This window comes from Pleurodeles waltl, chromosome 4_1 (genome assembly GCF_031143425.1).
Source record: "Pleurodeles waltl isolate 20211129_DDA chromosome 4_1, aPleWal1.hap1.20221129, whole genome shotgun sequence".
NCBI classification, from domain to species: domain Eukaryota; kingdom Metazoa; phylum Chordata; class Amphibia; order Caudata; family Salamandridae; genus Pleurodeles; species Pleurodeles waltl.
Window position 1 is genome coordinate 614916076 of NC_090442.1, and position 14853 is coordinate 614930928.

Consider the following 14853-nt stretch of genomic DNA (forward strand, 5'->3'; position numbering starts at 1 on the left):
CTGTGGGTGATCCTCCTACACCTCGGGCACTATTGTCCTTTCTTCCAGGGGGGATGAGCAGACTCACGGTCCAGCCGCCACATGAGGTCTCCGGTTATCTGTATGCCTCTGCCTCCTGCCATGTTGTCCTCCACCTGGCCTTCAACACTGACTCACCAGTCAGGCTTCTTCATCAGCACTGCTTCTCCACCCAGGGAGACGTCTTCAATCCCTGATGCTGCTCTCTACAGGGTGCTTTCAGGCCTCTTATTTATGGGCCTGAAGCTGGGATGCTGCGGCAGCCTCTCGCGGGACTGGCTATGCCCTGAATAGGACAAAGCCCTCATATTCAGTCCAGACTATCCATCTAAAGATGGTTCTTTTGTGCACTGTCTTGCCTTTCTTTGCCCCTGAGAAACCTTAAAACAGCTAATTATCCACCTGATGGTCTCTGGTGCAATCAATGTAAAACCTGAGGGGTCTTTTGGGAACCAAGCGATGGAGTCTCTCGTCGTTCACTGTCTGAGGTGAGGTATACAATGCAGGAAGAGTAACAGCCTGCCCGGCAAGCATAAATGTCACTACTTTTCACAAGAAGCTTGAATCTTTTACACAGTTTGTCTGGAAAAAAAAATTGTGTAAGGCAGCTGGACTGATAGTGCCTTAAGTCAGAAGACAAGTATGTGATCATGACCAAAAAGAGCTTTTGTGGGGTCAAGAAGTGCAGCGGACAACTGTGTATCAGCTCAAAAGTGGTACACATTAAAAGGATGACAACCATATTAAAGTCCCACTGTGGCATCACTCAGGACTTCAGAGGTAACATGTTGGCAACCTTTAGGAAATCTCATCACAACCGGGGATTTGAAAAACAGGGGCTGACCCGGCATTGCCAAAAGGCAGAAAGAGGCAACACGGTCCAAACTCGAAAGGGCTGAGGGGCAATTGTAGTGCTGGTAGTGGGCTCTGGGGGTGTCTGTAGGCCAACTCTGCTGGAGTATCCATGAAACAGACAAAAGTGGTCGGGAAACAGCCTGGCAAGTGTGGAGAGGTCCAAAGAACAAGCTAAGGCACAAATGGTTGAACAATTTGAGGGTCAAGTTCACCTTCTCACCAAGGAGGTGAGAGACAGTAAATGGCATATCCATCGAAAATGCTTAGACATCTCCTAAGAAGCCCACAGACCTCATCCAGGTGTAGAGTAGAAACACCATGCTCGCACCAACTGCACGAGCCAAGCAGTTGGCTGTAACCAGGCCAGACTGGATAACAAATCTGGCTGCATTCCGACAGTCGTGATTAGTTTGGACTAAAGACGCCCATAAGATGTCAGGGTGAGCCAGTTACATCTGACCAACCATGTCCCATAGAGCATGTGAACTGTGCCCAAACAAACAACAGACATTTCCTCAATCGAGAGCAAGACTAGCAGAGAAAAACATGCACTTGTTCAGTATTCAGATTCACAGTCAGGGGAGCTTGTAGACAATATGTTAGGATTGATTTGCCGGTGGACACCTGCACTACACCAAGCTCTTCTAAGCTGAGCAAGAAAGTCAAGGTGCCTGAAGCCTGTCTGCGACAGCGAGCAACCTGTATTTTGACCAGAGGGTCAGAACATGGTTTTGCCCAAGCATCCAAAAGCATATCCATAAGGGCTTTATTGAATGGAAGAAGAGGTTTGGTAGATTCCTGGCTAGGCTTAAGGACCTTAGTAAAAATTTTAGTTTGCTCTTCATAGTTGGGAGCTGTAGGGCAAAGACTTTCTTTCAGCTTGCCTGATCACAACCGCAAATTATGTGCTCTCCTCTAAGGCTGGACCTGGGGAGAAAACAAATGCAGTGTCTTTGGCGGTGTCCAGACCACTGACATCCTGTAGCTCTTCAAACTCATTTTTTTCATCATCGTATTGTGGCACCAATTCATCCCAGCAATCACCAAAGGCCTGGATTTAAACCGATTCTGAACCAAAAACTTGATATGGTGTCTATGCGGGAGTGCACAGTAAAGATATTGCGTTCAGAAGGATTATCAAATCACAACACCGCAGTGGGATCAGGTACCGCCCTCGGCTGAGATGAGTTTGGCTCAGAGTTGGAAAGCACTACTGGTTATGAATCCTCCTCTAAAAACTGGCATTGATGTCAAAGAGACCGGTGTAGATTGTGGGGCCAGCACCAAAGCCAGTGCAGAACCCAAAGCAGAGTTGAATGGCGCAGACGGGGAGTCAGGACGAGCCCTCAGCACACAGGATGGCCAACAGAAGTCGATGCAGCACCCACAAGTGATCCACAGGCGATTGTCACAGGTTATTCACAAGGATGCCTCACCAGCACAACAGAAACAGAAATCCCATGTCGCAGGGTTTGCAGGACAAGGGCTGATCTTCGAGTTGCAGAGTGCTGAAGGCTGGGGCTTCTTGGTGCCTGAAGATTCCCCACAGGAAAAATCAACAAGCCTTGGCAAGTACAACAGTCGCACAGGGATTCCAGTCCAGTGGCAGGAGCCCACAGTCTCCCAATTTGGTCAGAATACAAGCAGAACCCAGAGGAAGCCACAGAGTTACCATCTGTGAAGGAGAGCCTTTCGAACAGCAGACCCCCGCTAGCCAGTCGACGTTGTCTTGAAGTGTCTGCAGTTGCAGGAGAGTGACTCTTTCACTCCAAGGGAGATTCCTTCATGCTTCCAGATGCAGAGTCCTTGTGACCCCCAGAGGATGCACAGCCTTGGATGTTGCATAATTCTTGCAGGATCCGGACAAACAATGTTGCAATGGGAGCCTTCCCAACAGATGCAGACGTGTTTTGGTTCCAAAGCAGACCAGCAGCGGTTCCAGAGGCCAGGAGCAGAAGACGCCTGCGAGCCTTGCTTGGGGCATCTGAGGATCCACCCATGGGGGAGTCCTTAAGTAACCCTGTAAGGGGGTTGGTCACTCTCTGAAGTGACCCACCTATCAGAGGGGGTCAGGGACATCATCTACCTGGCCTAACCAGTCAGATGCTCCCAGTGGCCTCTGCCCATCTTGATTCTCGTATTGAAAAATAAAGTGGCCACCTGACAGAGCTCTGGGCACCTACATAGGGGAGGAGTTGGACAGGGGGTTGGTCACTCCCCTGTCCTTTGTGTAGGTTTGCACCAGAGAGGCAACTTAGGGTTCCTGAACTGGTGAAAAACAGATTATGCAAGGAGGGCACAAAATGTGCCCTTCAAAGCTGTCTGGTGCTCTGCTTCTCCGGTCTGAGCCTGGCTCACCAGCAGGAGGGCAGAACAGTGTCTGGGGTCAGCAACAGCATAAGCAGGCAGCTAGACTGCGTAAGGCTGTACAGGCAGAACTGGGGGATCCTATAAGGAACCCCCAGAGTACACAGTATCAAGCAACTAACACTGGAACCAGTGTAGTTGCATGATTCCAACATGTTTGATACTAAACATACCTTAAGATGGCTTCTCCCACTTACAGAGTCCAGAAATTGGCCTGTGGCTTGTAGGGGAATCCTGCTCATGCAGGGGAACCCTCACAGTTAGAGACATGCACCCTGCCCTTAGGCTGAAGGGCCTACCACAGGGGTGACATAAAGTCTAAGTGCAGTGACCAGGTTTAGTCGTAAAAGGGTGCATGCACCTTTTCACACAGGCTTCAATGGCAGGCCTGCTGACACAGTTTGCATGTGCTCCCATGGGTGGCACAATGCATTCTGCAGCCCATGGGGGACCCCCGGTGTACCAATGCCCTGGATACCTAAGTACCATATACTAGGGACTTTCGTGGGTGCACCAGTATGCCAACTGTGGGTGTAAAAGGTTTAGCTGACTGAGTGTCAACATTTCAGAAAGCAAAACCGTCTCTCTCAGGGTTATCTACAAAGACCTGACTCTCACCGGTCCTACAATTCGTTTAGCTTTATTTTTGTGGCATTCAGTGGTGTCAGTGTACTAAGATAATTACCTAGTCTGCACTAAGATAATTAACTAGTCACACACAAAATGTTTCTGTACTAAACAGATGAAAAAGTAACCAGCAAATACATTCTAGTTCCCATTGTGGAAGTAAATGAAGGACTGAAAGGGTGACGTGTGCAAGTGACTAAACATGGATGCATCAATAGAGGACACACTTTACATCCCCCAAAACCACAGTTTGTTTGGTTTACGGCTGCCACTGTTCCAGCTAGCACCAAGGTGACACAACATTCCCAATATATTGCAAGGCAATAAGAATACAGAAACATAATAATGACATGCTATTATCGCAGCCAAATAAATAAAATACATGATTTCAACAGTCGATTTAAAGTTAAAGAAAATATTTTCCACATACTTTTCTTTTCCGATTCGGTCATAAACATAATTGCCATGTCAAATCGTTTAAGCTCAGACAACCTTTGGAGGATTTCTAATACCAAAGCCGGCGGTTCTTTCCTACAGTGGTAAAAAAATACATTTTAAAAGTTTCTTTCAGATTATTTTGTTCGTAAAACAATAAAAAAGTTAGAAAGAAAAAATACACTGTAAAGACAATACCTATGTTCATGATAGGTGAAGTATCATAATATAGTGATCTGACATGTGTATGAAACCAGATTATGCTAAGAATATGCTACGTATCTGTAACTCTATGTATGTTGAAGACACACAAACCGGATCATGGCTCTTCCCCCTCCAACCCACTTTGGACTGAGCACAACTGACAACAGAGGGCCTGTCGTTGCCAATGCGCTATGGCAATCCGCTATGCACTAGCTATCATCAAGTATCAATTACGTTTAGAGTTGCTCTGAAAAAGGGAGCCTAAAAGATACTAGCAACTAAGCAACCCAGAAAACCTAGGTCAAACAACTATAACTGTGCTGTATATAGTACAGATTAGTTTACACCTGGAATATGGCAATTTATATAATGTCGCTATTTTGTACAGCTACTAAAGCACAGCAAACAGGATAGGAGGAGAAAATATACTAAGATATGTTTAGGGATTACTCAGCTAACCAACTGGACTTATTACTTACTATACACTGAGCAAATATTTTATAAGCATCTATACTGTAGACAAGTGATATGCTATGCACACCCACATGTAAAGAACACTACTGACCATACCAATAAAACTGTTTTGGATTAGTAGAAAAAAATATCAACAAGCATTAGCAATGTCAATAGGTTTAGATCGTGGTTTCAGTTATAAGCTATACCTATTGTATTTGCAATAATTGTTTAAATGATAAAGGACGTCAAATATTTTTCACCAGTGATGCTGTTAGAAAGACATAATATGTACAAGTACACATTTACAGAGTTAGTAGACACCAGTAGGTATTTATTCTGTAGCTCCAACCGTGAGTGAGTATGCCATTAAACGCTTATACTTATCTAAAAATAGGTTGCGAAAGCTTACTCTGGAATCTTGATGCATCAGACATAGTTATTGATGTCAGTAATTTATGTGGTATAAACCAATTTACCTGTGCAGAGTTAAACAAGTTACATACCTTTGGTAACAAACTTTCTGGTGGGTACCACAGATTATTCACTTGTGAATACACCCTAGGAACCAGAAACGTTTTCCAGCAATGCTCCTGTGTGCTTTTAGGTGGCACTGTGCGGCTCAGCGTTGCATACAAACTGGCATGGAAGTGACAAATTTGGGTTGCATATAAGCGTCATTCCTATGTGCTGATGTCAGTTTGTTTCATATCTCTTTCTACACTCTAAGAGGCAGAGTGAGATTAATTGTTGGCATCAGAGTGCAGACTCCTAATTTGTTACTTTTTAAGATGTTAAAAAACAAAGCCACTATATAGATGAGAGGGCAGTGGGTGATCTGCGGTTAGAGCGAGTATACATCAGTAAGTGGGAAGCAGAAGGGAAGCAACTTGGTCTGACGGGATACTTCTATCTGTAGATACATCACCTTAGAACAGATACCAAAGATGTACTTCTCCCAAGATGGAGTGACTGTGGAGTGGACTCAGGCCAAAAAGTCACTCATGCAGTCAGCTGAAGTAAATTTCAAAGTGGAAGATAAGTCTTCAAAGTCAAGTAACACAGCAAGCAGCTGTGCATCAGCTTGAAGGGCGTGCACATGAGAATCGTTAAGACCAAAGTAGGTTCCCAGTTTAAGCAAAAGTGCAGAAGACCTTTTATAAACCTCAAAACAACAGGTGTTTTAAACAAAGTTGGTTGGTACAGCAAACACGGACAGGCGAACAAATAAGCTTTAATAGTGACACCATTCAATGCTACATGTCCAGAATAGCCAAGTTCTGGGCTACCATGCTCAATCTTTATTTGGCCTTCTGAAGGAAGGCATTCGAAGGTCAAAGGAGTAATATGAACTGGAGGGCTTCCTCCTTCTCCAGCGCAAGGAAATAACAGGAGCAACTACCCTTTCCTCTTTCTGACTCAGGAACACTCTTAATAGCACCTTGGGAGAGTAACACTTGCACCTCTTGTGAAAGAACAAAGAGGTCTGAAAAGTGCTAGAATAGGGGGGCAAAATCTAGAAGAGCAAAAAAGTAAGGATAAGGTATAGTCATGTTCAATGGTTTATATGACTTATCTGTTGGACGTGATGGATCGCCAACCCAGGAAGAAATACTGTATTCTGCCCTCACGGGATTGGTGTGAGCACTAAGGACAAACTAAAATATCATAGTGGCTGTTGTAGCAGGGGAAGGTTACCTGGAGGACTGGTGCCCCTGATGGCCTGCACACTGCCTGCCAGACCGATGTCCCCACTCTCGAAAGACCTGGGATGGCTGGTGCAGCATATGGGATGCTTCAGGGGGTTGCTTATATGCCAGTCTTCTAAGGTAGCCTCTGAAGTTTCTGAACTGATGTGAGGGGGTCAAGAAACCCAGGGAGATCAATGAGGCTCTACTGTCCTAAAAATGCTCCAGGGCAGAATCAGCTTTTTCACCAAAAAGATGTCAGCCATCAAAAGGCATATCCCTGAAAGAAGTATGTACATCTCTGGAAAATTCACTAAAAAGCATCCATGCGTGGCGGTGGAGCAGAACAGTGGTTCCAACTGCCCTTCCCAGGCAACTAGTAGTATCTAGACGAGCACAAATCACGTATTTGGCCTCATCCTGATCATCATGAATGTTTGGGTCAGTGAGGCCCTAAGGTCTTCTGGGGCAGCCAACAAGATCTTGCTGACCATCTCCCATTCGTTTTCTGAAAACCTCAATTCTTTAGGACTCCATAACCAAAGGAGTCGTGGGGAATGAATTGGAGTTCAATAAACCACCAGACTCTCTGGGGTACGGTGTTTAGTGAGTAAATCAGGATCGCCAGCGGACGTCTGTGACAGCTGGCCACCAGCCTATTTATTAGTGAGCAAGAACAGGGGTTTCACCAAGTGCCCATTATGGTATTAGCGAGGGCCTCATTAAAAAGAAACAAGGGCCAGATGTGGCTTGCCCATGCTACAAAATTCATTAAGGTTGTGGCCTTGACTGAAGGCAGCTGCAATTTCAGGGCATCAGCTGTCTGTCCAAGAGGCAGGTCCAACCCTGTATCAGGGGAGATATCAATCCCACTGGTTTCTTGCAAGTCTGTGCAGATACTGTCAAATATTGTCATAATGAAGGTGGAGCCCTCCCACCTCCATCTGCCCATGCCCACCGTCCTTTAGTGCACCTTTTTCAGAGTCAGAGCTCAAAACATAATTAAGTCCCTGCTTGTGCATCTGCCCTGGCGCAGTATCAAGCTGAATAACAACTGTTACACTTTAGTAATTTCGTAGCACGAAATGAGGAACAGCCTAATGCATTACCTGGATCCAGAGTAAAATTATATACCAAGTCATTAAGGAACCCGAAACAGGTTCTTAGAAGTCTGACAGTGCCAGATACAAAACTCGCTGCTGGGAACCTGACTGGAGGCCCCTGTGATTCTTTGGTGCTCACAGGTGCATCAGAGGAAGTTGTAAGTGTGCTAAAAAACCACAGCATGGCCTTTTTGTAGGCCTCGATCTGCTATGGAGCGGTCAATAGTCCAGGAAAATCTGGGTGCACCAGGATCACTTGGGAAACAAGATACATGACTGGGGACCCCAAGAGAGACTGAATGACATTGAGTCATCCTCGCTCCTTGGATATGGAAAGATGGGATGGGATTGAGTCTCACTTCCCTTTTTTGTGTTTGCATTTGGACTTACTGTAGGAGACTGGACTGGCTCGTAGTGAGTACCAAGGGGTACTTACACCTTGCACCAGGCCCAGGTATCCCTTATTAGTGTAGAGGGGTGTCTAGCAGCTTAGGCTGATAGAAAAGGTAGCTTAGCAGAGCAGCTTAGGCTGAACTAGGAGACGAGTGAAGCTCCTACAGTACCACTAGTGTCATATGCACAATATCATAAGAAAACACAATACACAGATATACTAAAAATAAAGGTACTTTATTTTTATGACAATATGCCAAAAGTATCTCAGTGAGTACCCTCAGTATGAGGATAGCAAATATACACAAGATATATGTACACAATACCAAAATATGCAGTAATAGCAATAGAAAACAGTGCAAACAATGTATAGTCACAATAGAATGCAATGGGGGCACATAGGGATAGGGGCAACACAAACCATATACTCTAGAAGTGGAATGCGAACCACGAATGGACCCCAAACCTATGTGACCTCGTAGAGGGTCGCTGGGACTGTAAGAAAACAGTGAGGGTTAGAAAAATAGCCCACCCCAAGACCCTGAAAAGTGGGTGCCAAGTGCAACTAAGTTCCCCAAAGAGCATAGAAGTCGTGATAGGGGAATTCTGCAGGAAAGACCAACACCAGCAATGCAACAACGATGGATTTCCAGACGAGAGTACTTGTGGAACAAGGGGACCAAGTCCAAAAGTCACGATCTAGTCGGGAGTGGGCAGATGCCCAGGAAATGCCAGCTGTGGATGCAAAGAAGCTGCCACCGGATGGTAGAAGCTGAGGATTCTGCACGAACGACAAGGGCTAGAAACTTCCCCTTTGGAGGATGGATGTCCCACGTCGTGAAGAGTCGTGCAGAAGTGTTTTCCCGCAGAAAGACCGCAAACAAGCCTTGCTAGCTGCAATGGTCGCGGTTAGGGTTTTTGGATGCTGCTGTGGCCCAGGAGGGACCAGGATGTCACCAATTGCATGAGGGGACAGAGGGGGCGTCCAGCAAGAGAAGGAGCCCACTCAGAAGCAAGCAGCACCCGCAGAAGTGCCGGAACAGGCACTACAAAGTGGAGTGAATCAGTGCTCACCCGAAGTTGCACAAGAGAGTCCCACGCCGCCGGAGGACAACTCAGGAGGTCGTGCAATGCAGGTTAGAGTGCCGGGGACCCAGGCTTGGCTGTGCACGAAGGAAATCCTCGGTGAGTGCACAGGAGCCGGAGTAGCTGCAAAACACGCGGTTCCCAGCAATGCAGTCTGGCGGGGGGAGGCAAGGACTTACCTCCACCAAACTTGGACTGAAGAGTCACTGGACTGTGGGAGTCACTTGGACAGAGTTGCTGAGTTCAAGGGACCTCGCTCGTCGTGCTGAGAGGAGACCCAGAGGACCGGTGACGCAGTTCTTTGGTGCCTGCGGTTGCAGGGGGAAGATTTCGTCGACCCACGGGAGATTTCTTCGGAGCTTCTAGTGCAGAGAGGTGGCAGACTACCCCCACAGCATGTACCACCAGGAAAACAGTTGAGAAGGCGGCAGGATCAGCGTTACAGTGTCGCAGTAGTCATCTTTGCTACTTTGTTGCAGTTTTGCAGGCTTCCAGCGCGGTCAGCAGTCGATTCCTTGGCAGAAGGTGAAGAGAGAGATGCAGAGGAACTCTGATGAGCTCTTGCATTCGTTATCTAAGGAATTCCCCAAAGCAGAGACCCTAAATAGCCAGAAAAGAGCGTTTGGCTACTTAGGAGAGAGGATAGGCTAGCAACACCTGAAGGAGCCTATCAGAAGGAGTCTCTGACGTCACCTGCTGGCCCTGGCCACTCAGAGCAGTCCAGTGTGCCAGCAGCACCTCTGTTTCCAAGATGGCAGAGGTCTGGAGCACACTGGAGGAGCTCTGGGCACCTCCCAGGGGAGGTGCAGGTCAGGGGAGTGGTCACTCCCCTTTCCTTTGTCCAGTTTTGCGCCAAAGCAGGGCTGGGGGATCCCTGAACCGGTGTAGACTGGCTTATGCAGAGATGGGCACCATCTGTGCCCATCAAAGCATTTCCAGAGGCTGGGGGAGGCTACTCCTCCCCATCCCTGACACCTTATTCCAAAGGGAGAGGGTGTAACACCCTCTCTCTGAGGAAGTCCTTTGTTCTGCCTTCCTGGGCCAAGCCTGGCTGGACCCCAGGAGGGCAGAAACCTGTCTGAGGGGTTGGCAGCAGCAGCACCTGCAGTGAAACCCCGGGAAAGGCAGTTTGGCAGTACCAGGGTCTGTGCTAGAGACCCGTGGGATCATGGGATTGTGCCAACTATGCCAGGATGGCATAGAGGGGGCAATTCCATGATCATAGACATGTTACATGGCCATATTCGGAGTTACCATTGTGAAGCTACATATAGGTAGTGACCTATATGTAGTGCACGCGTGTAATGGTGTCCCCGCACTCACAAAGTCCGGGGAATTGGCCCTGAACAATGTGGGGGCATCTTGGCTAGTGCCAGGGTGCCCACACACTAAGTAACTTAGCACCCAACCTTTACCAGGTAAAGGTTAGACATATAGGTGACTTATAAGTTACTTAAGTGCAGTGTAAAATGGCTGTGAAATAAAGTGGACGTTATTTCACTCAGGCTGCAGTGGCAGGCCTGTGTAAGAATTGTCAGAGTTCCCTATGGGTGGCAAAAGAAATGCTGCAGCCCATAGGGATCTCCTGGAACCCCAATACCCTGGGTACCTCAGTACCATATACTAGGGAATTATAAGGGTGTTCCAGTATGCCAATGTAAATTGCTAAAATTGGTCACTAGCCTGTTAGTGACAATTTGGAAAGAAATGAGAGAGCATAACCACTGAGGTTCTGATTAGCAGAGCCTCAGTGAGACAGTTAGTCATAACACAGGTAACACATACAGGGCACACTTATGAGCACTGGGGCCCTGGCTGGCTGGGTCCCAGTGACACATACAACTAAAACAACATATATACAGTGAAATATGGGGGTAACATGCCAGGCAAGATGGTACTTTCCTACACTTACCAATCAACTTGGACTGCAAAGTAGACATCTCAAGGGAACAGCCCCGGGAGCTGGGCTGTCAGCATCTGTGACCTGGTGTGACTTCTTATATTCAGGAATTTACAACTTCAAATTTAACCTTTGGGGTGCATAAAGGCACACTTACTGCATGACTTGGTTGTGTCCTGACCCCAAATACCAGAGACACATCTTGTGTAAGTCTGTGACTCACATCTGTTTTGATGTATCACTGCATGGTTTGAAAATCATAGTTTTAGGTGGGGACATTTTTCTTTAGCACATGGATTTCATCACCAGTAGGCCAACGAGTTTGGGAGCAGAGCTCTGGTTCCATGGAGAGAGGCGTAGAAATAAAGGAACTGACATCAGGGTGCAGAGATGGCACTTATGTACGGCTCCACTACATCACTTATGGAGTGGTGCAGAGCCACAAGGTGCCACCTAATGGTGGGCGGGAGAACAGCTAGAATAAGTTACCAGATTCAGGATGGAGACTGGAAAGTATTTCAAGGTGAGGAATCTGCCAAAATTAGGCATCCATCAGAATATGCAAGGTCTGCCTCTTCCTTCTGTTTGTTTGGTGTGAAGGGCACCGAGAACTAGTTTCTGGTGACGAGTCTCTGTTGTAAGTTCCCCTTTTTGACATGGCTACCCCCACTTTTTGCCTGATAATTAATGCAATTTCACATATTCAGGTCCCCAGTGCCAAATCTCATACCCTAAAACTGTGCAATTGTTCCCTAATTGGCAAAGCCTTTGGCACCCCTGTAAGTACCTAGTAAATGGAAACCCTGGGCACCAAAGAGGGTCTCTAAGGGCTGCAGCATGTACTGTGCTACCTGCAGGGGCACCTCATCGTGCACATGCCGATTGCCATTGCAGTCTGCGTGTCGTGGTGCAGCTAAAAGTGAAAACATGACATGGCATGGTCTGTGTCCCATGCCCCTTAACACTGCATGCAATATATATAAACCACCCCTACAGCAGGCCTGACAGCCCTAAGGCAGAGTGCATTATATTACATATGAGGGCATATCTGCAAGAGCAGATATGCCGCTGCTATGTCTTTGTCGATTCTTAGACATAATGAGTGAACAGGGAAGTGATTTTCAGTACATGTGCTGGACACTGGTCAATACGAGTTTCCCCGCTACATGATGACTTCACTTAAAACAGGGATGTTTGATATCAAACAACTCATATTAAGAAACCCTCACTGATGCCAGTGATGGATGTATTAATACATGCAACCAGAGGGCACATTAGAGGTGCCCCTGAAAAACTTACCATTTACCCCTATGCTGGATGACTAGTTTTAACTGCCCTGCCATCAACAGGCAGGTTTCTGGCCTCCAAGGATGAGAGACTGTTCTTGGGCGGACAGAAACAAACCCTGCTCTGCCAGGGGTTTTAACACACCACTCCCAACAGGAAGACCTTCAAGTCTGCACTCCAAGGAAGGGGGCTTCACATAAGTCCGCTGACCTCGGTATGCAGAGTTGGCTTCCCTCAGAAGGGAGATGCCAACCCCTCCTGTTCCAGGGCCCATTTGACACCTGGACAGATGGGAAAATTAGTAGTCAGACGGATGTGTCCACCCGTTGGATCAGACCCACCCCTAAGGTGACCTGCCTGATGTGGACACAACGTTTAGAAATCTGCAATCTTGGTGATGGCAGAATTAGGAACTCTGGGACAGGGTAATGCCCACTTTCCACAGGAGGTGGTCATATGGGGGAGCGTAGTGACCCCAGGAGTAAGTAGCCCACTTGTTACTACCTTACACTCCCTAAACACCCCTAAATTCAGTATTTAGGGGAGCCCCTGGCACCAGGAAAGCAGAAACTGCTGATCTGAAGAACAAGGACACTCCATAAATGCAAATGGCAAGAACTGAAGATCAGTGACTGACTCAGTACCAACCCTGCTAGCATGCCTTGCTGATCGACAACTGCGAGAAAGACATCTCATCCTTCAGCTGCTGAAACTTCCAAAAGCCTGGGAAGACTGTCAGCCTTCACCCCAGCACCGGAAACTCCAGTGGAGTAGCAGAGCTGCTTCCCTGCAAGCACCCAAGAAACACTAAAGAGGGCTCCAGACCACCAAAATCCGAAACGGACAGCACCAGTGCACCCATGTCCCCTAGCCAGAGTTGAAGTAGGCCAATGTTGCCAGCATGGTCCCCAGCCTCTCCAGAGATGAAACCGATTGTGGGTTTCCCCACTGCTACTTCACACTGATGCATGCAGCCTCTTTGCACAGGCCTGCCCTCAACCGTGACCACCTTAGGTGATGGCAACCCAATGGTCAACTGTATCTCTGCCCCCGGACGCTCCAGACAGAGGCGAAGAGGACTACTGGTGTCCCTGCATCTACAAGGCTCGTGAGACCTGAACCCACTTGTTGTTTCAGCCGGACTGGACCCCCCGTCCACGACTGCAGCCTGTTTCTGCAGGTCCCCTAAACTATGACTGTCACAGGTAACAGAAACCAGACTGTCTAAGAACCCTTGCACCTGGACATTCCAGACCAAGAACAAGAGGCCCACTGGTGTCCCTACGTCCCCCAGCATTGCAAGAATTGAACCCCCTTGGTGGTTCACCCTGACTGGTCCCCCAGTCATCACCTGAAGCATCTTTTTACCCAGACTGATCCCCGTAAATGGGGCACCCAACACTGAACTGCACCCCTGCACCCAGCTGCCCCAGTGCTGCGGCGTAAGACCCTTCCCCATACGCACCTTAAGTCTGGAAGATTGGTGCGCTAAGTTGCAGTCGATTACCTGTTTGCATATTTGTTTTTCCTCCATAGGATAACATTGCAGCTTCAGAAAACTGCACTAAGTGTCAACTTTTCAAAACTGTAATAATTTCTATTACAAAACATACTTACCTGATCGTATTGATTCAGGTGCCTAAACATATATAAAGATACTTGTATTTTAGTAAATTGGTGTGGATCTCCTTCTGGAGTCGTGTATCTAATTTATTGACTGTGTGCCTATGGTAAATGTTGAACACTCCTCTCTGATAAGCCTAAGGCTGCTTAACCACAATACCCCCGAAAAGAGCACCTTGGGATTTCTAGAGCAAGCCCATGTTCACTATTAAATGAACCCCCTGGACTCTTTGCACCTATACTTCATTTTGGTATACCATATAAAGAGACAGCTTCTTACAGTCTCCAACAATGGAAAGACAGGTAACGTTAAGCTAAGATTAAATGGAATAAATGTGCTTACCAGGTTAAGGTAAGAATATTTAATAAGTAAATAGGACACTTTATAACACACTGTGTCAGAGTTCTCCAGGCCCTAATTAATCTTAATAATATCTGGGAGTTCAAAGCAGCACCAGATGTACATGCCGTCATTTATGAGAGAAATAAATATGAGAGAAGGTTTGGTGGAAAGGCATAATCTAGGAACAATTCAGTGAGTGCAACTAGACATTTTTAGGCTGCTATAAAACGATTGCTGATTTGCAGAGATTAGATTAGTCACGCTCTTCACAGTGACCACTGAAAATGTTCAGGTGTTTTCAGCTTTTCCTCTGCCGAATGGGCATCTCCTAGTTTTGTTTACAAAGCGCAAATATATATATATATCAATCAATCTCTCTTTCTCCCCCTCCCCCCTCCCAGTAGGGGATTGATCCATGTAATGTTAATTTGTAAAAGATGGATAACAAGATTACTGTAAATGTTACTTAGC

General features: G+C 46.9%; 1 protein-coding gene across 3 annotated transcripts in view; it reads right to left on the minus strand.

The window, feature by feature from the left end:
• Window positions 1–14853, minus strand: part of RPAP3 (RNA polymerase II associated protein 3) — a 266423-nt gene that overhangs the window by 18254 nt on the left and 233316 nt on the right. For all 3 annotated transcript variants that reach the window (XM_069229050.1, XM_069229048.1, XM_069229049.1), the window contains exon 16: window positions 4298–4398. In XM_069229050.1, the coding sequence (XP_069085151.1) occupies window positions 4298–4398 (101 nt within the window). The remainder of the gene's footprint in view (window positions 1–4297; window positions 4399–14853) is intronic.